The 20,304-nt window shown below is 46.5% G+C and overlaps 1 protein-coding gene and 1 long non-coding RNA gene across 8 annotated transcripts in view; both read left to right on the top strand.

Moving 5' to 3' along the window:
* The window catches only part of LOC118376062 (72 kDa type IV collagenase-like), a 39,131-nt gene extending 18,854 nt beyond the window's left edge, over positions 1-20,277 (top strand). The window contains exons 10-13 of the mRNA XM_052513428.1: positions 12,305-12,441; positions 17,207-17,366; positions 17,744-17,853; positions 19,245-20,277. Coding sequence (XP_052369388.1) covers positions 12,305-12,441; positions 17,207-17,366; positions 17,744-17,853; positions 19,245-19,351 — 514 coding nt within the window. The 3' untranslated portion in view covers positions 19,352-20,277. The remainder of the gene's footprint in view (positions 1-12,304; positions 12,442-17,206; positions 17,367-17,743; positions 17,854-19,244) is intronic.
* On the top strand, positions 1,502-10,306 carry LOC127927289 (uncharacterized). Of its 7 annotated transcripts, XR_008126818.1 has the most exons (6): positions 1,502-4,906; positions 5,127-6,554; positions 6,982-7,899; positions 8,278-8,356; positions 8,402-9,752; positions 9,816-10,306. It is a non-coding gene; the product is annotated as an uncharacterized LOC127927289 (long non-coding RNA). The 7 variants fall into 7 exon arrangements; XR_008126819.1 differs by having other exon boundaries at positions 5,127-5,584; positions 6,925-9,752; XR_008126821.1 differs by having other exon boundaries at positions 5,127-6,048; positions 7,251-9,752.
* Positions 20,278-20,304: the final 27 nt, after the last annotated feature.

Below are 20,304 nucleotides of genomic sequence, written 5' to 3'. Positions count from 1 at the left end.
GGTCAATGTAATGTCTGGAGGGCAGTCACCGGTCTAGTGGGCCAATGTAATGTCTGGAGTCTGGAGGACAGTCACCAGTCTAGTGGGCCAATGTAATGTCTGGAGGGCAGTCACCAGTCTAGTGGGTCAATGTAATGTCTGGGGGCAGTCACCAGTCTAGTGGGTCAATGTAATGTCTGGAGGGCAGTCACCAGTCTAGTGGGTCAATGTAATGTCTGGAGGGCAGTCACCAGTCTAGTGGGTCAATGTATTGTCTGGAGGGCAGTCACCAGTCTAGTGGGTCAATGTAATGTCTGGAGGGCAGTCACCAGTCTAGTGGGTCAATGTAATGTCTGGAGGGCAGTCACCAGTCTAGTGGGTCAATGTAATGTCTGGAGGCCAGTCACTAGTCTAGTGGGTCAATGTAATGTCTGGAGGGCAGTCACCGGTCTAGTGGGCCAATGTAATGTAATGTCTGGAGGACAGTCACCAGTCTAGTGGGTCAATGTATTGTCTGGAGGGCAGTCACCAGTCTAGTGGGTCAATGTAATGTCTGGAGTCTGGAGGACAGTCACCAGTCTAGTGGGTCAATGTAATGGCTGGAGGGCAGTCACCAGTCTAGTGGGTCAATGTAATGTCTGGAGGGCAGTCACCAGTCTAGTGGGTCAATGTAATGTCTGGAGGGCAGTCACCAGTCTAGTGGGTCAATGTAATGTCTGGAGGGCAGTCACCAGTCTAGTGGGTCAATGTAATGTCTGGAGGGCAGTCACCAGTCTAGTGGGTCAATGTATTGTCTGGAGGGCAGTCACCAGTCTAGTGGGTCAATGTAATGTCTGGAGGGCAGTCACCAGTCTAGTGGGTCAATGTAATGTCTGGAGGGCAGTCACCAGTCTAGTGGGTCAATGGAGGGCAGTCACCGGTCTAGTGGGCCAATGTAATGTCTGGAGGGCAGTCACCAGTCTAGTGGGTCAATGTAATGTCTGGAGGGCAGTCACCAGTCTAGTGGGTCAATGTAATGTCTGGAGGGCAGTCACCAGTCTAGTGGGTCAATGTAATGTCTGGAGGGCAGTCACCAGTCTAGTGGGTCAATGTAATGGCTGGAGGGCAGTCACCAGTCTAGTGGGTCAATGTAATGTCTGGAGTCTGGAGGGCAGTCACCAGTCTAGTGGGCCAATGTAATGTCTGGAGGGCAGTCACCAGTCTAGTGGGTCAATGTAATGTCTGGAGGGCAGTCACCAGTCTAGTGGGTCAATGTAATGTCTGGAGGGCAGTCACCGGTCTAGTGGGCCAATGTAATGTCTGGAGGGCAGTCACCAGTCTAGTGGGTCAATGTAATGTCTGGAGTCTGGAGGACAGTCACCAGTCTAGTGGGCCAATGTAATGTCTGGAGGGCAGTCACCAGTCTAGTGGGTCAATGTAATGTCTGGAGGGCAGTCACCAGTCTAGTGGGTCAATGTAATGTCTGGAGGGCAGTCACCAGTCTAGTGGGTCAATGTAATGTCTGGAGTCTCTAGGAGGACAGTCACCAGTCTAGTGGGCCAATGTAATGTCTGGAGGGCAGTCACCAGTCTAGTGGGTCAATGTAATGTCTGGGGGCAGTCACCAGTCTAGTGGGTCAATGTAATGTCTGGAGGGCAGTCACCAGTCTAGTGGGTCAATGTAATGTCTGGAGGGCAGTCACCAGTCTAGTGGGTCAATGTAATGTCTGGAGGGCAGTCACCAGTCTAGTGGGTCAATGTAATGTCTGGAGGGCAGTCACCAGTCTAGTGGGTCAATGTAATGTCTGGAGGGCAGTCACCAGTCTAGTGGGTCAATGTAATGTCTGGAGGGCAGTCACCAGTCTAGTGGGTCAATGTAATGTCTGGAGGGCAGTCACCGGTCTAGTGGGCCAATGTAATGTCTGGAGTCTGGAGGACAGTCACCAGTCTAGTGGGCCAATGTAATGTCTGGAGGGCAGTCACCAGTCTAGTGGGTCAATGTAATGTCTGGGGGCAGTCACCAGTCTAGTGGGTCAATGTAATGTCTGGAGGGCAGTCACCAGTCTAGTGGGTCAATGTAATGTCTGGAGGGCAGTCACCAGTCTAGTGGGTCAATGTAATGTCTGGAGGGCAGTCACCGGTCTAGTGGGCCAATGTAATGTCTGGAGTCTGGAGGACAGTCACCAGTCTAGTGGGCCAATGTAATGTCTGGAGGGCAGTCACCAGTCTAGTGGGTCAATGTAATGTCTGGGGGCAGTCACCAGTCTAGTGGGTCAATGTAATGTCTGGAGGGCAGTCACCAGTCTAGTGGGTCAATGTAATGTCTGGAGGGCAGTCACCAGTCTAGTGGGTCAATGTAATGTCTGGAGGGCAGTCAACAGTCTAGTGGGTAAATGTAATGTCTGGAGGGCAGTCACCGGTCTAGTGGGCCAATGTAATGTCTGGAGGGCAGTCACCAGTCTAGTGGGTCAATGTAATGTCTGGAGGGCAGTCACCAGTCTCGTGGGTCAATGTAATGTCTGGAGGGCAGTCACCAGTCTAGTGGGTCAATGTAATGTCTGGAGTCTGGAGGGCAGTCATAAGTCTAGTGGGCCAATGTAATGTCTGGAGGGCAGTCACCAGTCTAGTGGGTCAATGTAATGTCTGGAGGGCAGTCACCAGTCTAGTGGGTCAATGTATTGTCTGGAGGGCAGTCACCAGTCTAGTGGGTCAATGTAATGTCTGGAGGGCAGTCACCAGTCTAGTGGGTCAATGTAATGTCTGGAGGGCAGTCACCAGTCTAGTGGGTCAATGTAATGTCTGGAGGGCAGTCACCAGTCTAGTGGGTCAATGTAATGTCTGGAGGGCAGTCACCGGTCTAGTGGGCCAATGTAATGTCTGGAGTCTGGAGGACAGTCACCAGTCTAGTGGGTCAATGTATTGTCTGGAGGGCAGTCACCAGTCTAGTGGGTCCATGTAATGTCTGGAGTCTGGAGGACAGTCACCAGTCTAGTGGGTCAATGTAATGGCTGGAGGGCAGTCACCAGTTCAGTGGGCCAATGTAATGTCTGGAGGGCAGTCACCAGTCTAGTGGGTCAATGTAATGTCTGGAGGGCAGTCACCAGTCTAGTGGGTCAATGTAATGTCTGGAGGGCATTCACCAGTCTAGTGGGTCAATGTAATGTCTGGAGGGCAGTCACCAGTCTAGTGGGTCAATGTATTGTCTGGAGGGCAGTCACCAGTCTAGTGGGTCAATGTAATGTCTGGAGGGCAGTCACCAGTCTAGTGGGTCAATGTAATGTCTGGAGGGCAGTCACCAGTCTAGTGGGTCAATGTAATGTCTGGAGGGCAGTCACCAGTCTAGTGTGTCAATGTAATGTCTGGAGGGCAGTCACCGGTCTAGTGGGCCAATGTAATGTCTGGAGGGCAGTCACCAGTCTAGTGGGTCAATGTAATGTCTGGAGGGCAGTCACCAGTCTAGTGGGTCAATGTAATGTCTGGAGGGCAGTCACCAGTCTAGTGGGCCAATGTAATGTCTGGAGGACAGTCACCAGTCGAGTGGGTCAATGTAATGTCTGGAGGGCAGTCAACAGTCTAGTGGGTAAATGTAATGTCTGGAGGGCAGTCACCGGTCTAGTGGGCCAATGTAATGTCTGGAGGGCAGTCACCAGTCTAGTGGGTCAATGTAATGTCTGGAGGGCAGTCACCAGTCTCGTGGGTCAATGTAATGTCTGGAGGGCAGTCACCAGTCTAGTGGGTCAATGTAATGTCTGGAGTCTGGAGGGCAGTCACAAGTCTAGTGGGCCAATGTAATGTCTGGAGGGCAGTCACCAGTCTAGTGGGTCAATGTAATGTCTGGAGGGCAGTCACCAGTCTAGTGGGTCAATGTAATGTCTGGAGGGCAGTCACCAGTCTAGTGGGCCAATGTAATGTCTGGAGGGCAGTCACCAGTCTAGTGGGCCAATGTAATGTCTGGAGGACAGTCACCAGTCTAGTGGGCCAATGTAATGTCTGGAGGGCAGTCACCAGTCTAGTGGGTCAATGTAATGTCTGGAGGGCAGTCACAAGTCTAGTGGGTCAATGTAATGTCTGGAGGGCATTCACCAGTCTAGTGGGTCAATGTAATGTCTGGAGGGCAGTCACAAGTCTAGTGGGTCAATGTAATGTCTGGAGTCTGGAGGGCTACTAGACTGGACATAGTGTGCATCAGTTTAAAAGTGTTGTCATCCAGCTAACACTTTTTTGAGAGCAGATCCCTCTGGTGTGGGTAGAATCCTCTCTCTAATCTCTCTGGTGTAGGTAGAATCCTCTCTCTAATCTCTCTGGTGTAGGTAGAATCCTCTCTCTAATCTCTCTGGTGTAGATAGAATCCTCTCTCTAATCTCTCTGGTGTAGGTAGAATGCTCTCTCTAATCCCTCTGGTGTAGGTAGAATCCTCTCTCTAATCTCTCTGGTGTAGGTAGAATCCTCTCTCTCTGGTGTAGGTAGAATACTCTCTCTAATCTCTCTGGTGTAGGTAGAATACTCTCTCAGTGTAGGTAGAATCCTCTCTCTCTGGTGTAGGTAGAATCCTCTCTCTAATCTCTCTGGTGTGGGTAGAATCCTCTCTAATCTCTCTGGTGTAGGTAGAATACTCTCTCTAATCTCTCTGGTGTAGGTAGAATACTCTCTCTAATCTCTCCGGTGTAGGTAGAATACTCTCTCTAATCTCTCCGGTGTAGGTAGAATACTCTCTCTAATCTCTCTGGTGTAGGTAGAATCCTCTCTCTAATCTCTCTGGTGTAGGTAGAATCCTCTCTCTAATCTCTCTGGTGTAGGTAGAATCCTCTCTCTAATCTCTCTGGTGTAGATAGAATCCTCTCTCTAATCTCTCTGGTGTAGGTAGAATACTCTCTCTAATCTCTCTGGTGTAGGTAGAATCCTCTCTCTAATCTCTCTGGTGTAGGTAGAATCCTCTCTCTCTGGTGTAGGTAGAATACTCTCTCTAATCTATCTGGTGTAGGTAGAATACTCTCTCAGTGTAGGTAGAATCCTCTCTCTCTGGTGTAGGTAGAATCCTCTCTCTAATCTCTCTGGTGTAGGTAGAATACTCTCTCTCTCTGGTGTAGGTAGAATCCTCTCTCTGGTGTAGGTAGAATCCTCTCTCTAATCTCTCTGGTGTAGGTAGAATCCTCTCTCTCTCTGGTGTAGGTAGAATACTCTCTCTAATCTCTCTGGTGTAGGTAGAATACTCTCTCAGTGTAGGTAGAATCCTCTCTCTGGTGTAGGTAGAATCCTCTCTCTGGTGTAGGTAGAATCCTCTCTCTAATCTCTCTGGTGTAGGTAGAATCCTCTCTCTCTGGTGTAGGTAGAATACTCTCTCTAATCTCTCTGGTGTAGGTAGAATACTCTCTCAGTGTAGGTAGAATCCTCTCTCTCTGGTGTAGGTAGAATCCTCTCTCTAATCTCTCTGGTGTGGGTAGAATCCTCTCTAATCTCTCTGGTGTAGGTAGAATACTCTCTCTAATCTCTCTGGTGTAGGTAGAATACTCTCTCTAATCTCTCCGGTGTAGGTAGAATACTCTCTCTAATCTCTCCGGTGTAGGTAGAATACTCTCTCTAATCTCTCTGGTGTAGGTAGAATCCTCTCTCTAATCTCTCTGGTGTAGGTAGAATCCTCTCTCTAATCTCTCTGGTGTAGGTAGAATCCTCTCTCTAATCTCTCTGGTGTAGGTAGAATCCTCTCTCTCTGGTGTAGGTAGAATACTCTCTCAGTGTAGGTAGAATCCTCTCTCTCTGGTGTAGGTAGAATCCTCTCTCTAATCTCTCTGGTGTAGGTAGAATACTCTCTCTCTCTGGTATAGGTAGAATCCTCTCTCTAATCTCTCTGGTGTAGGTAGAATACTCTCTCTCTGGTGTAGGTAGAATCCTCTCTCTGGTGTAGGTAGAATCCTCTCTCTAATCTCTCTGGTGTAGGTAGAATCCTCTCTCTCTGGTGTAGGTAGAATACTCTCTCTAATCTCTCTGGTGTAGGTAGAATACTCTCTCAGTGTAGGTAGAATCCTCTCTCTGGTGTAGGTAGAATCCTCTCTCTGGTGTAGGTAGAATCCTCTCTCTAATCTCTCTGGTGTAGGTAGAATACTCTCTCTCTCTGGTGTAGGTAGAATCCTCTCTCTCTGGTGTAGGTAGAATACTCTCTCTAATCTCTCTGGTGTAGGTAGAATCCTCTCTCTAATCTCTCTGGTGTAGGTAGAATCCTCTCTCTAATCTCTCTGGTGTAGGTAGAATCCTCTCTCTAATCTCTCCGGTGTAGGTAGAATACTCTCTCTAATCTCTCTGGTGTAGGTATAATACTCTCTCTAATCTCTCTGGTGTAGGTAGAATACTCTCTCTAATCTCTCTGGTGTAGGTAGAATCCTCTCTCTAATCTCTCTGGTGTAGGTAGAATCCTCTCTCTCTGGTGTAGGTAGAATACTCTCTCTAATCTCTCTGGTGTAGGTAGAATACTCTCTCAGTGTAGGTAGAATCCTCTCTCTCTGGTGTAGGTAGAATCCTCTCTCTAATCTCTCTGGTGTGGGTAGAATCCTCTCTAATCTCTCTGGTGTAGGTAGAATACTCTCTCTAATCTCTCTGGTGTAGGTAGAATACTCTCTCTAATCTCTCTGGTGTAGGTAGAATACTCTCTCTCTCTGGTGTAGGTAGAATCCTCTCTCTCTGGTGTAGGTAGAATACTCTCTCTAATCTCTCTGGTGTAGGTAGAATCCTCTCTCTAATCTCTCTGGTGTAGGTAGAATCCTCTCTCTAATCTCTCTGGTGTAGGTAGAATCCTCTCTCTAATCTCTCTGGTGTAGGTAGAATACTCTCTCTAAGAATCTCTCTCTGTAGAATACTCTCTCTAATCTCTCTGGTGTAGGTATAATACTCTCTCTAATCTCTCTGGTGTAGGTAGAATACTCTCTCTAATCTCTCTGGTGTAGGTAGAATCCTCTCTCTAATCTCTCTGGTGTAGGTAGAATCCTCTCTCTCTGGTGTAGGTAGAATACTCTCTCTAATCTCTCTGGTGTAGGTAGAATACTCTCTCAGTGTAGGTAGAATCCTCTCTCTCTGGTGTAGGTAGAATCCTCTCTCTAATCTCTCTGGTGTGGGTAGAATCCTCTCTAATCTCTCTGGTGTAGGTAGAATACTCTCTCTAATCTCTCTGGTGTAGGTAGAATACTCTCTCTAATCTCTCCGGTGTAGGTAGAATACTCTCTCTAATCTCTCCGGTGTAGGTAGAATACTCTCTCTAATCTCTCTGGTGTAGGTAGAATCCTCTCTCTAATCTCTCTGGTGTAGGTAGAATCCTCTCTCTCTGGTGTAGGTAGAATACTCTCTCTAATCTCTCTGGTGTAGGTAGAATACTCTCTCAGTGTAGGTAGAATCCTCTCTCTCTGGTGTAGGTAGAATCCTCTCTCTAATCTCTCTGGTGTAGGTAGAATACTCTCTCTCTCTGGTGTAGGTAGAAGCCTCTCTCTGGTGTAGGTAGAATCCTCTCTCTAATCTCTCTGGTGTAGGTAGAATCCTCTCTCTCTGGTGTAGGTAGAATACTCTCTCTAATCTCTCTGGTGTAGGTAGAATACTCTCTCAGTGTAGGTAGAATCCTCTCTCTGGTGTAGGTAGAATCCTCTCTCTGGTGTAGGTAGAATCCTCTCTCTAATCTCTCTGGTGTAGGTAGAATACTCTCTCTCTCTGGTGTAGGTAGAATCCTCTCTCTCTGGTGTAGGTAGAATACTCTCTCTAATCTCTCTGGTGTGGGTAGAATCCTCTCTAATCTCTCTGGTGTAGGTAGAATACTCTCTCTAATCTCTCTGGTGTAGGTAGAATACTCTCTCTAATCTCTCCGGTGTAGGTAGAATACTCTCTCTAATCTCTCCGGTGTAGGTAGAATACTCTCTCTAATCTCTCTGGTGTAGGTAGAATCCTCTCTCTAATCTCTCTGGTGTAGGTAGAATCCTCTCTCTAATCTCTCTGGTGTAGGTAGAATCCTCTCTCTAATCTCTCCGGTGTAGGTAGAATCCTCTCTCTAATCTCTCTGGTGTAGGTAGAATACTCTCTCTAATCTCTCTGGTGTAGGTAGAATCCTCTCTCTAATCTCTCTGGTGTAGGTAGAATCCTGTCTCTCTGGTGTAGGTAGAATACTCTCTCTAATCTCTCTGGTGTAGGTAGAATACTCTCTCAGTGTAGGTAGAATCCTCTCTCTCTGGTGTAGGTAGAATCCTCTCTCTAATCTCTCTGGTGTAGGTAGAATACTCTCTCTCTCTGGTGTAGGTAGAATCCTCTCTCTGGTGTAGGTAGAATCCTCTCTCTAATCTCTCTGGTGTAGGTAGAATCCTCTCTCTCTGGTGTAGGTAGAATACTCTCTCTAATCTCTCTGGTGTAGGTAGAATACTCTCTCAGTGTAGGTAGAATACTCTCTCAGTGTAGGTAGAATCCTCTCTCTGGTGTAGGTAGAATCCTCTCTCTGGTGTAGGTAGAATCCTCTCTCTAATCTCTCTGGTGTAGGTAGAATACTCTCTCTCTGGTGTAGGTAGAATACTCTCTCTCTGGTGTAGGTAGAATACTCTCTCTAATCTCTCTGGTGTAGGTAGAATACTCTCTCTAATCTCTCTGGTGTAGGTAGAATACTCTCTCTCTGGTGTAGGTAGAATACTCTCTCTAATCTCTCCGGTGTAGGTAGAATCCTCTCTCTAATCTCTCTGGTGTAGGTAGAATACTCTCTCTAATCTCTCCGGTGTAGGTAGAATTTCTCTCTAATCTCTCTGGTGTAGGTAGAATCCTCTCTCTAATCTCTCTGGTGTAGGTAGAATCCTCTCTCTAATCTCTCTGGTGTAGGTAGAATCCTCTCTCTAATCTCTCCGGTGTAGGTAGAATACTCTCTCTAATCTCTCTGGTGTAGGTAGAATACTCTCTCTAATCTCTCTGGTGTAGGTAGAATCCTCTCTCTAATCTCTCTGGTGTAGGTAGAATCCTCTCTCTAATCTCTCTGGTGTAGGTAGAATCCTCTCTCTCTGGTGTAGGTAGAATACTCTCTCTAATCTCTCTGGTGTAGGTAGAATACTCTCTCAGTGTAGGTAGAATCCTCTCTCTCTGGTGTAGGTAGAATCCTCTCTCTAATCTCTCTGGTGTAGGTAGAATACTCTCTCTCTGGTGTAGGTAGAATCCTCTCTCTTGTGTAGGTAGAATCCTCTCTCTAATCTCTCTGGTGTAGGTAGAATCCTCTCTCTCTGGTGTAGGTAGAATCCTCTCTCTAATCTCTCTGGAGTAGGTAGAATACTCTCTCTCTGGTGTAGGTAGAATCCTCTCTCTTGTGTAGGTAGAATCCTCTCTCTAATCTCTCTGGTGTAGGTAGAATCCTCTCTCTCTGGTGTAGGTAGAATACTCTCTCTAATCTCTCTGGTGTAGGTAGAATACTCTCTCAGTGTAGGTAGAATCCTCTCTCTGGTGTAGGTAGAATCCTCTCTCTAATCTCTCTGGTGTAGGTAGAATCCTCTCTCTAATCTCTCTGGTGTAGGTAGACTAATCTCTCTAATCCTCTGGTGTAGGTAGAATCCTCTCTCTAATCTCTCTGGTGTAGGTAGAATACTCTCTCTAATCTCTCTGGTGTAGGTAGAATCCTCTCTCTAATCTCTCTGGTGTAGGTAGAATCCTCTCTCTAATCTCTCTGGTGTAGGTAGAATACTCTCTCTAATCTCTCTGGTGTAGGTAGAATCCTCTCTCTAATCTCTCTGGTGTAGGTAGAATCCTCTCTCTAATCTCTCTGGTGTAGGTAGAATACTCTCTCTAATCTCTCTGGTGTAGGTAGAATACTCTCTCTAATCCTCTGGTGTAGGTAGAATCCTCTCTCTAATCTCTCTGGTGTAGGTAGAATACTCTCTCTAATCTCTCTGGTGTAGGTAGAATCCTCTCTCTAATCTCTCTGGTGTAGGTAGAATCCTCTCTCTAATCTCTCTGGTGTAGGTAGAATACTCTCTCTAATCTCTCTGGTGTAGGTAGAATCCTCTCTCTAATCTCTCTGGTGTAGGTAGAATCCTCTCTCTAATCTCTCTGGTGTAGGTAGAATACTCTCTCTAATCTCTCTGGTGTAGGTAGAATACTCTCTCTAATCTCTCTGGTGTAGGTAGAATCCTCTCTCTAATCTCTCAGGTGTAGGTAGAATCCTCTCTCTCTGGTGTAGGTAGAATACTCTCTCTAATCTCTCTGGTGTAGGTAGAATACTCTCTCAGTGTAGGTAGAATGCTCTCTCTCTGGTGTAGGTAGAATCCTCTCTCTAATCTCTCTGGTGTAGGTAGAATCCTCTCTCTCTGGTGTAGGTAGAATACTCTCTCTAATCTCTCTGGTGTAGGTAGAATACTCTCAGTGTAGGTAGAATCCTCTCTCTCTGGTGTAGGTAGAATCCTCTCTCTAATCTCTCTGGTGTAGGTAGAATACTCTCTCTCTCTGGTGTAGGTAGAATCCTCTCTCTCTCTGGTGTAGGTAGAATCCTCTCTCTAATCTCTCTGGTGTAGGTAGAATCCTCTCTCTCTGGTGTAGCTAGAATCCTCTCTCTAATCTCTCTGGTGTAGGTAGAATACTCTCTCTAATCTCTCTGGTGTTGGTAGAATCCTCTCTCTCTGGTGTAGGTAGATTCCTCTCTCTAATCTCTCTGGTGTAGGTAGAATCCTCTCTCTCTGGTGTAGGTAGAATCCTCTCTCTCTTGTGTAGGTAGAATCCTCTCTCTAATCTCTCTGGTGTAGGTAGAATCCTCTCTAATCTCTCTGGTGTAGGTAGAATCCTCTCTCTAATCTCTCTGGTGTAGGTAGAATCCTGTCTCAGCATGTTGATGGAAAGCAGATCTGGACATGAACGATGAGTAAGACATGCTGGTGGTCTAACTTCACTGTGTGCTCAGCACCTTATTTACAGTCATTGGCTCAGCACAGGGCTGAGCCATTCACTGTTCACTGGCCTAGTGATTAAAACAAATATATGTATTTAACTTTTTTCAACTAGGCAAATCAGTTAAGAACAAATTCTTATTTACAATGACCGTCTACACCGGCCAAACCCAGACTACGCTCCCAATCACGGCCGGTTTGGCCGGTGATGAGGTGGACCTGTATGGGATCGACACTGAACACAGACAGCCCTGCTAGCTAGGTTTCTCTAACCTCTGTGACGCAGATATACAATTTCCTGTTATCTCACAATCAGAGGTGGACATGGATTGTCTTCCTGTCTGATTCAGGGTCAGGTTGGCTTGTTTTGTGGGGCTAATTCAAAATACCTCAACCTTGAATAGATTGCTATAGCAAATCATCATATGACTACTTTGTCCATATCTGCATAGCATTTTATAACCATTAACAGGCTTTATCTATCTGAGAAATATCTGGCTCTTTGAAAAATAGGTCAATGGAAAAGACTTGGGGTGCTGCTGCTGTTGTTGCTCATGCAGCTGCCTGTTGGAAATCTGTGCAAGATGGGTCTTCTTCCCCTGGCTTCTATAAACCCCGGTCCTAACGAGAACCAGATGCTGAATGAATCAGGCTATTGTGGCTTCGCTGCCTGGGCTGCTGAAACTCTCCCTCTCACTCACTGCCCCTCTCTCTCTCTTCCCCCCTTACTTTCCCCTCTCACATCTCTTACTGTCCTTCCCTTTCCCCTCTCTCTTTCCCTCTCTCCCCTCTCTCTTTCCCCCTTCCCTCCTCTCCTCTCTCTTTTCCCTCTCCCCTCTCTCCTTCCCTCTTCCCTCCTCTCCCCTCTCTCTTTCCCTCTTCCCTCCTCTCCCCTCTCTCGTTCCCTCTTCCCTCCTCTCCCCTATCTCTTTCCCTCTTTCCCCTTACCCCTCTCTCTTTCCCCCTTCCTTCCTCTCCTCTCTCTCTGTCCCTCTTCCCTCCTCTCCCCTCTCTCTTTCCCTCTTTCCCCTTTCCCCTCTCTCTTTCCCCCTTCCCTCCTCTCTTCGCTCTTTTCCCTCTCCCCTCCTCTCCCCTCTCTCTTTCCCCTTTCCCCTCTCTCTTTCCCCCTTCCCTCCTCTCCCCTCTCTCTTTCCCTCTTCCCTCCTCTCCTCTCTCTTTTCCCTCTCCCCTCTCTCCTTCCCTCTTCCCTCCTCTCCCCTCTCCCGTTCCCTCTTCCCTCCTCTCCCCTCTCCCGTTCCCTCTTCCCTCCTCTCCCCTCTCTCTTTCCCTCTTTCCCCTTTCCCCTCTCTCTTTCCCCCTTCCTTCCTCTCCTCTCTCTCTGTCCCTCTTCCCTCCTCTCCCGCCTCTATTTCCCTCTTCCCTCCTTTCCCCTCTCTCTTTCTCCTCTCCTCTCCTCTCTGCACCCTCTTACATGATTTGAACCAGTAGGTAACTCCTCTCTGCTCTCTCTATCAGGTTCATATTCAGGTCAACCAACTTCCGGGGCAAGCCTTCAGGTCCCATGCTGGTAGCCACCTATTGGCCTGAGCTCCCGGTCACCATCGACGCTGCCTATGAGAACCCACTGGAGGAGAAGACTGTGTTCTTTGCAGGTAATGTATGTATGGGAGACTGAGTTGTGTCATCCACCGTTGAGATACAGTGCTTTTGGAAAGTATTCAGACCACTTGACTTTTTCCACATTTTGTAATGTTACAACTTTATTCCAAAATTGCTTCTTTTTTTAAAACACACAATATCACAATAATGACAAAGCGAAAACAGGTTTTTAGATATTTTGGGGAAATGTATTAAAAATAAAAAACATACCTTATTTACATAAATATTCAGACCCTTTCTATGATAAAGTCAAGGGGTCTGAATACATACATACATACATACATACATACATACATACATACATACATACATACATACATACATACATACATACATACATACATACATACATACATACATACATACATACATACATGTATTGTCTAGGGTTTTTGTAATTCTATGTTGGCCTGATATGGTTCCCAATCAGAGACAGCTGTTTATCGTTGTCTCTGATTGAGGATCATATTTTGGTAGCCATTTCCCTTTGGTGTTTGTGGGATCTTGTCTATGTGTAGTTGCCTGTCAGCACTCGTTTGTATAGCTTCACGTTTTGTTTTGTTGTTAGTTTGTTCAGTGTTCATTCTTTAAATAAATAAGAATGTATGCATACCACGCTGCACCTTGGTCCGATCCTTATAACAACTGGCAGAGTCAGGGGTTAGACCTGGCAGAGTCAGGGGTTAGACCTGAGCCAACTCCTCGTGCTTACCGTGGGGAGCGTGTGACTGGGCAGACACCGTGTTACGCGCACGGTGTCTCCAGTTCGCATTCATAGCCCGGTGCGCTCTATTCCAGCTCCTCGCATTTTCCGGGTGGATGGTGCCAGCTCAGTGCTCCTGGTCTCCAGTACACCTCCTTGGACCAGGATATCCTGCGCTGGCTCTGCGCACTGTGTCTCCGGTGCGTCTGCACAGCCCAGTGCGTCCTGTGCCAGCGCCCCGCACTTGCTGGGCTCAAGTGAGCATCCAGCTAGGACGCATTGTGCAAGCTCTACGCTCCAGATCTCCAGTGCGCCTCCACAGTCCAGTACATCCTGTGCCTGCTCCCCACGCTCGCCCTGAGGTGCGTGTCACCAGTCCGGTACCACCAGTGCCGGCACCACGCACCAGACCTCCAGTGCGCCTCCAGAGCCCAGTACGTCCTGTGCCTGCTCCTCGCACTCGCCCTGAGATGCATGTCTTCATCCCGGTACCACCAGTGCCGGCACCACGCATCAGGTCTCCAGTGCGGCTCCACAGTCCAGAGCTTCCGGCGACAGTTCCCAGTCCAGAGCTTCCGGCGACAGTTCCCAGTCCAGAGCTTCCGGCGACAGTTCCCAGTCCAGAGCTTCCGGAGACAGTTCCCAGTCCAGAGCTTCCGGAGACAGTTCCCAGTCCAGAGCTTCCGGAGACAGTTCCCAGTCCAGAGCTTCCGGAGACAGTTCCCAGTCCAGAGCTTCCGGAGACAGTTCCCAGTCCGGGGTCTCCGAAGACAGTTCCCAGTCCGGGGTCTCCGGCGACAGTTCCCAGTCCGGGGCCTCCGGCAATGATCCGTAGTCCAGGGCCTCCGGCGATGATCCACGGTCCGGTTCTACAAAGGCAGAGGGATCAGCGTAAAGAGGGGGGGCTACGTCCAGAAATGGAACCGCCACCGAGGGTAGATGCCCACCCGGACCCTCCCCTGTAGGTTCAGGTTTGCGGCCGGAGTCCGCACCTTTGGGGGTGTATTGTCATGCCCTAACCTAAGATATCTCTGTTTTCTTTATATTTTGGTTAGGTCAGGGTGTGACTAGGGTGGGTACGCTAGTTTTGTATTGTCTAGGGTTTTTGTATTGTCTAGGGTTTTGTAGGTCTAGGGGTTTTTGTAATTCTATGTTTGCCTGATATGGTTCCCAATCAGAGACAGCTGTTTATCGTTGTCTCTGATTGAGGATCATATTTAGGTAGCCATTTCCCTTTGGTGTTTGTGGGATCTTGTCTATGTGTAGTTGCCTGTCAGCACTCGTTTGTATAGCTTCACGTTTTGTTTTGTTATTTTGTTAGTTTGTTCAGTGTTCATTCTTTAAATAAATAAGAATGTACACATGCCACGCTGCGCCTTGGTCCGATCCTTATAACGAACGTGACAATAAAGAATATAAATATGTCTGGATTTGATTAGAGCTTTATCAGCATGAAGATTAAAACCTGATGCTACCTGAGCCTGACGAGCCATATATTAAATACATTTAATGAGCCCTACATTAACCACATTTAATGAACCCAAACCCAAAAAGGCCCAAATAGTTGTAGCTAGCAATATGCTCTCTTTGGTAGATAAATGAAACTATCTCCCGTAGGCTAATCTTTTTGAGTGTGAACAGTATTACTGTACTGTATTGTATTATACTGTATTATAAGGACTGGAATTACACACATCATTCACACCATAATAAAGCAGAATAGAACATGCAATTCTGAAGCAGAACATGTGGCCTACAAAGTTACAAGTATAGCCTAGAAATTAGATTTTAATTTTGGAATTTGTATAATTAGTAGGCTGACGCTTCATTCCTTCCTCACTTTCAACAGTTAAATTAAATATGTTTTTGATGTCCTTATCTTCATCATTCCAGCAAGCTATTCTAGTCTGGCTTTTCCTGCATGGGACTCCGAGAGCTAAGGAGCGTTTTTTAAGGAGGCCAGGGGAGCAGAGGTGCTTGTGTATTGCACAAGAGACATGGGCAATAAGTTATACGCTTATTATGCATAACTCATCATTAATTAGCTAAATATAAGGTTAATACCTTATTGAATGTATTACCTGATAGATGTAGGCAATGACATCTATATATAGGGCTGTATGTCAATCTAGAACAGGATGATCTATTTTAAATGGAGTTGATGGAGAGAGAGAGACTGCGCGGGCACTGATTTAAAGCAACGATATTCGAGTGACAGGCTGTTTTAAAACTCTGCAGCTGCAATACAAAACATGTTCTATCTTTACAGTTAAAAAACAAGGCGACCCCTGGAAGCCAGATGGAGATGGGTAAATTAGAGGTGCATTCAGTCGTTCTATTACTGAGCATAGACTATCCTGTAGCAAATGTAGGCCCACCTGTCACAAGAAGAAAAGTTACCATGATGAGATGATAGGTCTATATGCACAGTGAACTACGCTCCATACTGAGATGGGCTGTCTGTCCCCACCCTGAGATGGGCTGTCTGTCCCCACCCTGAGATGGGCTGTCTGTCCCCACCCTGAGATGGGCTGTCTGTCCCCACCCTGAGATGGGCTGTCTGTCCCCACCCTGAGATGGGCTGTCTGTCCCCACCCTGAGATGGGCTGTCTGTCCCCCCACCCTGAGATGGGCTGTCTGTCCCCACCCTGAGATGGGCTGTCTGTCCCCACCCTGAGATGGGCTGTCTGTCCCCACCCTGAGATGGGCTGTCTGTCCCCACCCTGAGATGGGCTGTCTGTCCCCGCCCTGAGATGGGCTGTCTGTCCCCGCCCTGAGATGGGCTGTCTGTCCCCGCCCTGAGATGGGCTGTCTGTCCCCGCCCTGAGATGGGCTGTCTGTCCCCGCCCTGAGATGGGCTGTCTGTCCCCGCCCTGAGATGGGCTGTCTGTCCCCACTCTGAGATGGGCTGTCTGTCCCCGCCCTGAGATGGGCTGTCTGTCCCCACCCTGAGCGTTGATTCATCATGAGGCCGTAGAAATGTAAGATTTAGAAATTGCAAATAATTTATCAATTCCATTTCACACCATGCTGTTCATATAAATAATTTATTATAATTTACCGGTTTCTCACAGTTACTATATTTATCCCGGGAAAGGGGAGTGGTAAATCTCAGTAACCGGTTTCTCAGTTACTGTATTTATCCCGGGAAAGGGGAGTGGTAAATCTCAGTAACCGGTTTCTCAGTTACTGTATTTATCCTGGGAAAGGGGAGTGGTAAATCTCAGTAACCGGTTTCTCAGTTACTGTATTTATCCCGGGAAAGGGGAGTGGTAAATCTCGGTAACCTCTTTCCCGCCATTCAACCCTAATACATACATACAGTTCTTTTGGTATGTATGAATGGGATAGTATGTAGATTAGTTGTCATTCACTGTTGATACCCAGGAGAACAATCCAGGATTGCACGCTTGAATATATGCATTTCATTGTTGTGCTTATTGACTTGATCAGAAAAACACACAATGACATTTTCATGCCGGTTTCCTCTCTATCACCGTTAAACGGCTGTGACAATTTCCACGAAATAACATCCTATTTCTAAGAAGTTCACCATTAGGAGAATCATAAGTGTGTCTTTTAGTATTTCAGTCAAGTATACTGCTAGTATGTGGTTTGGACATTTTGGACATTAGTACTGTAAGTAGTTATTAGTGGTTTACAATACATGCCATGCATTGTAGAAGCATGCTATTCTCCTTTAGAAAAGCTCCATGAAATCAGAGCTCTTCCAGAACATAGTGTCTCTATTTAAGAAGATGAATGCTTGGCCTTGTAGAACAGAACCATTTATTTTCCATCCAGCCCTTTAATTGTAAAGCTAGGAGTCACATTTCCTCAATCATTTATCCAGTCCTCCCTAACCACAATATATGATCAAATGTTAGCCTGGCCCCAGATCTGTTTGTGCTGTCTTGCCAACTCCTATGATCATTGTCTCTCTGTGGCTAATGAAAAGGTAAGAGTTTAGAGAAACTCTATCCTCACAAACCCTTCCCTGTGAGCATCTTGACCTGTGCTCATTTGTCATCTCTCCCCTCCTCTCTCTCATATAGGCAATGAGATGTGGATCTTCAATGCAGACCAGATAGAGAAAGGCTACCCCAAGAGAATCTCCTCTATAGGCCTGCCCACAGACCTGAAAGGCATTGACGCAGCCTTCTCCTTTGGAAAGAGCCAGAAGACCTACCTGTTCGCTGGAGACCAGTTCTGGAGGTGAGTCACCACAACACAACCCCTACCAAAGCCTGTGTCTGATCCACTCAGGATTGTAGCGATGACATCGCTATAGAATTAGAATTACTTTAAAATCGAATTCTATAGACGTCACTGTGTGTTGATGTGTTGGTGTGCTGCTGTACTGAGCCATGTCTGCTTTTAATTAGAGACCTTAGCTTCCAATGGACTGTTAAAACAGCTCACTCTGCTCTTACCTAATACAGGGATAATGTAAGATACTGTTGCTGTATGTACTTAACTCTTTGTCAACCAAAACGGCCCAATTTTCTCGTACCTAACAGACTAACATAGCATCATGTACTCATGACTAAACATTGATATCATGACCTCTGTGTGTTATCATGCCCCTCCAGGTACAATGAAGCCAAGAAAAAGATGGACCCTGGCTTCCCCAAGCTCATCGCTGACTCCTGGAACGGAATCCCAGACGGCATTGACTCTGCCTTTAGTCTGAATGGCATCGGTAAGCATACTAGAATACAATACTGTATAATAGATACTTTATTGAACATCACCACACACACAGAGCAGGGGGATAGAGGTAGAGAGTGAGCGAGAGAGAGAGAGGGAGGGGGTAGAGGTATAGAGGGAGACAGAGGGGGGGTGGAAGAGAGGGATGAGGAAGAGGGGTAGGGATATAGAGAGAGATACCCACTGGACACAGACGTCAATTCAATGTCTATTCCACTTTGGTTCAATGTAATTTCATTGAACTCATGTGGAAACAATGTTGCTTCAACCAGTGTGTGCCCATTGGGATATCTACTGAAGAGAGAAATAGAGAGAGAAAGAGATGTCAACTGGAAGAGAGCGAGGTAGCTGGGGCCTGTGTGAACATGGAGGGAGCACTGCTTCCTGCTTCAGTCTGAGCTGTACTGACACACCACTGGCTGCAGGCTTACATTCCTGGCAGTTAGAACCCAACCTGACGCCGCCAGTCCTCTCATTATGAACTGGCACCTGGCCTTAAAGCTGGAATCCTTAGTGGTGAAACTGCCACGTCTGTTTAGATATTACAACAACAAAGACGTTACTTAAAACAACCAAAACTGTTTTATCCCCCCATCATTGCACGCCCGAAAGGCAGGAGGAGAGAGAGGGAGCAGATGCAGGAGGAGAGAGAGTAGAGGCAGGAGGAGAGAGAGTAGAGGGCAAGAGAGGGTAGAGGCAGGAGGAGAGAGATTAGAGGTAGGATGCGAGAGAGCAAGGAGAGAGAGTAGAGGCAGAAGGCGAGAGAGAGGAAGGACTGAGTAGAGGCAAGAGGAAAGCGAGAAAGCAAGGAGAGAGAGTAGAGGTAGGAGGAGAGAGAGAGCAAGGAGAGAGAGCAGAGGCAGGAGGAGAGAGAGAGAGCAAGGAGAGAGAGCAGAGGCAGGAGGAGAGAGTAGAGAGAGGAGGAAGTAGAGAGCAAGCAGCGAGAGTGGTATAACACAGGAGGTAAATCTTAAGTTAACCAGGGTTTTTTATACCCTTGCTTCTGACACACTTATACTATACATCACACACCGCGCTTCCCGACTAAGAAACCGTGTTTGATAGAGCCAGCCTGTGCTGCTTCACAGAGATACCTCTGTCTTCATTCTAATTAGCCTGAGCTCCTCCACCGCTGATTCCTGATTGGGTGTTTTTACTGAGGAGACGAGTGACATCATCATGTCCTCTTCCTCTGGCTGAGATGATAGTGTGTTACTAAGTTATAAGCAGGGGACATGGGGACATATTTTTCACTAGCTCAAATTTCCCTTCTAGTGTGTAAGGCCTCGTGGCTTGCTCAAGGTGAAATTAGATGTATATTTGATGCACTGAATGTGATGATTTTGATCTACCTTGTCTCTCATCATAATGTTTGTTTTCCAGATTACACCTACTTCTTCAAAGGTGCCCACTACTTCAAAATGGATGACAGTAGCCTGAAGATCGTCAAACTGGGCGAGATTACAAAGGACTGGCTGGGTTGTCACTAAGCAACAGTGAGATGCATAGACGTTGGCTAAGCTCTCAGCGGACTGATTCCCCCATCCCTATCCAACCAGCCTATCCTGCACCCTAGCCTAGAAACTAAAGACACCCTCTAACACACCGTGGGACCATCTACACAGGCTGAACATAGACAACAGGATTTTGTATTATATTACTGTGTGATATTATCGGTTTCTATGTTATGATGATGCAGATTTACTTTGATCTCTTTGCCCCGTTGTTTGTTATTAGAAACTCAGACATCCGGTATGTCCACACTACATAGAGACAGGCAGTGTTGTACTGGAAGATATTCTCCTATATAAATGTAGCTTCACCTGAGCAGTATTGCATCATCTGGAGAATGAATGCTGTCTATATTTACTGCTATGTCTGCAATCTAGAGAGTACATGATACCGCAATAGAATGAGAAATAGTCAATAGCAATTTCAGTGTTGTGGAATACATTTGAAAATATGAATTTGCACAATATGTCTGGACAGATAATGGTGCTTATCGAAAATGTTTATTTGCATGATCCTATATTTGATATGCAGTTTTTCTACATTCTGTTCAGACTATTTTCAGAAGTACTTATAGACACACCTTATTCTTCAAATAGGGCTGGCACTTTGTATTAGACTATACAGGGATACTGCACAAATATGGAGACCAAATTCTCATTTTGTAGGATCTGTCTAATTGTTTCACTGATGGTACAGGGAGATGAAAGGCACGGACTGCCTAGAGACTGTATCTGGTTTGTTGTTGCATGATGGAGTCATGACAAGAGAAGTACCACAGAAGTATTGTGTAATAATCTTGTTGTTTTGATACTAGTCATTTTGTTTTGATTCATATGCTTTTTTATAATGTTTTGTGCAATGTGTCATTCTCTGTCTGTAAAATAATAAAGATGGATGGTCAATATATGTGTGTGTGTGTGTGTGTGTGTGT

The sequence above is a fragment of the Oncorhynchus keta genome, unplaced genomic scaffold (assembly GCF_023373465.1).
Source record: "Oncorhynchus keta strain PuntledgeMale-10-30-2019 unplaced genomic scaffold, Oket_V2 Un_scaffold_1109_pilon_pilon, whole genome shotgun sequence".
In the NCBI taxonomy this organism is placed as follows: Eukaryota; Metazoa; Chordata; class Actinopteri; order Salmoniformes; family Salmonidae; genus Oncorhynchus; species Oncorhynchus keta.
This window is presented reverse-complemented; position numbering and strand designations above follow the sequence as displayed.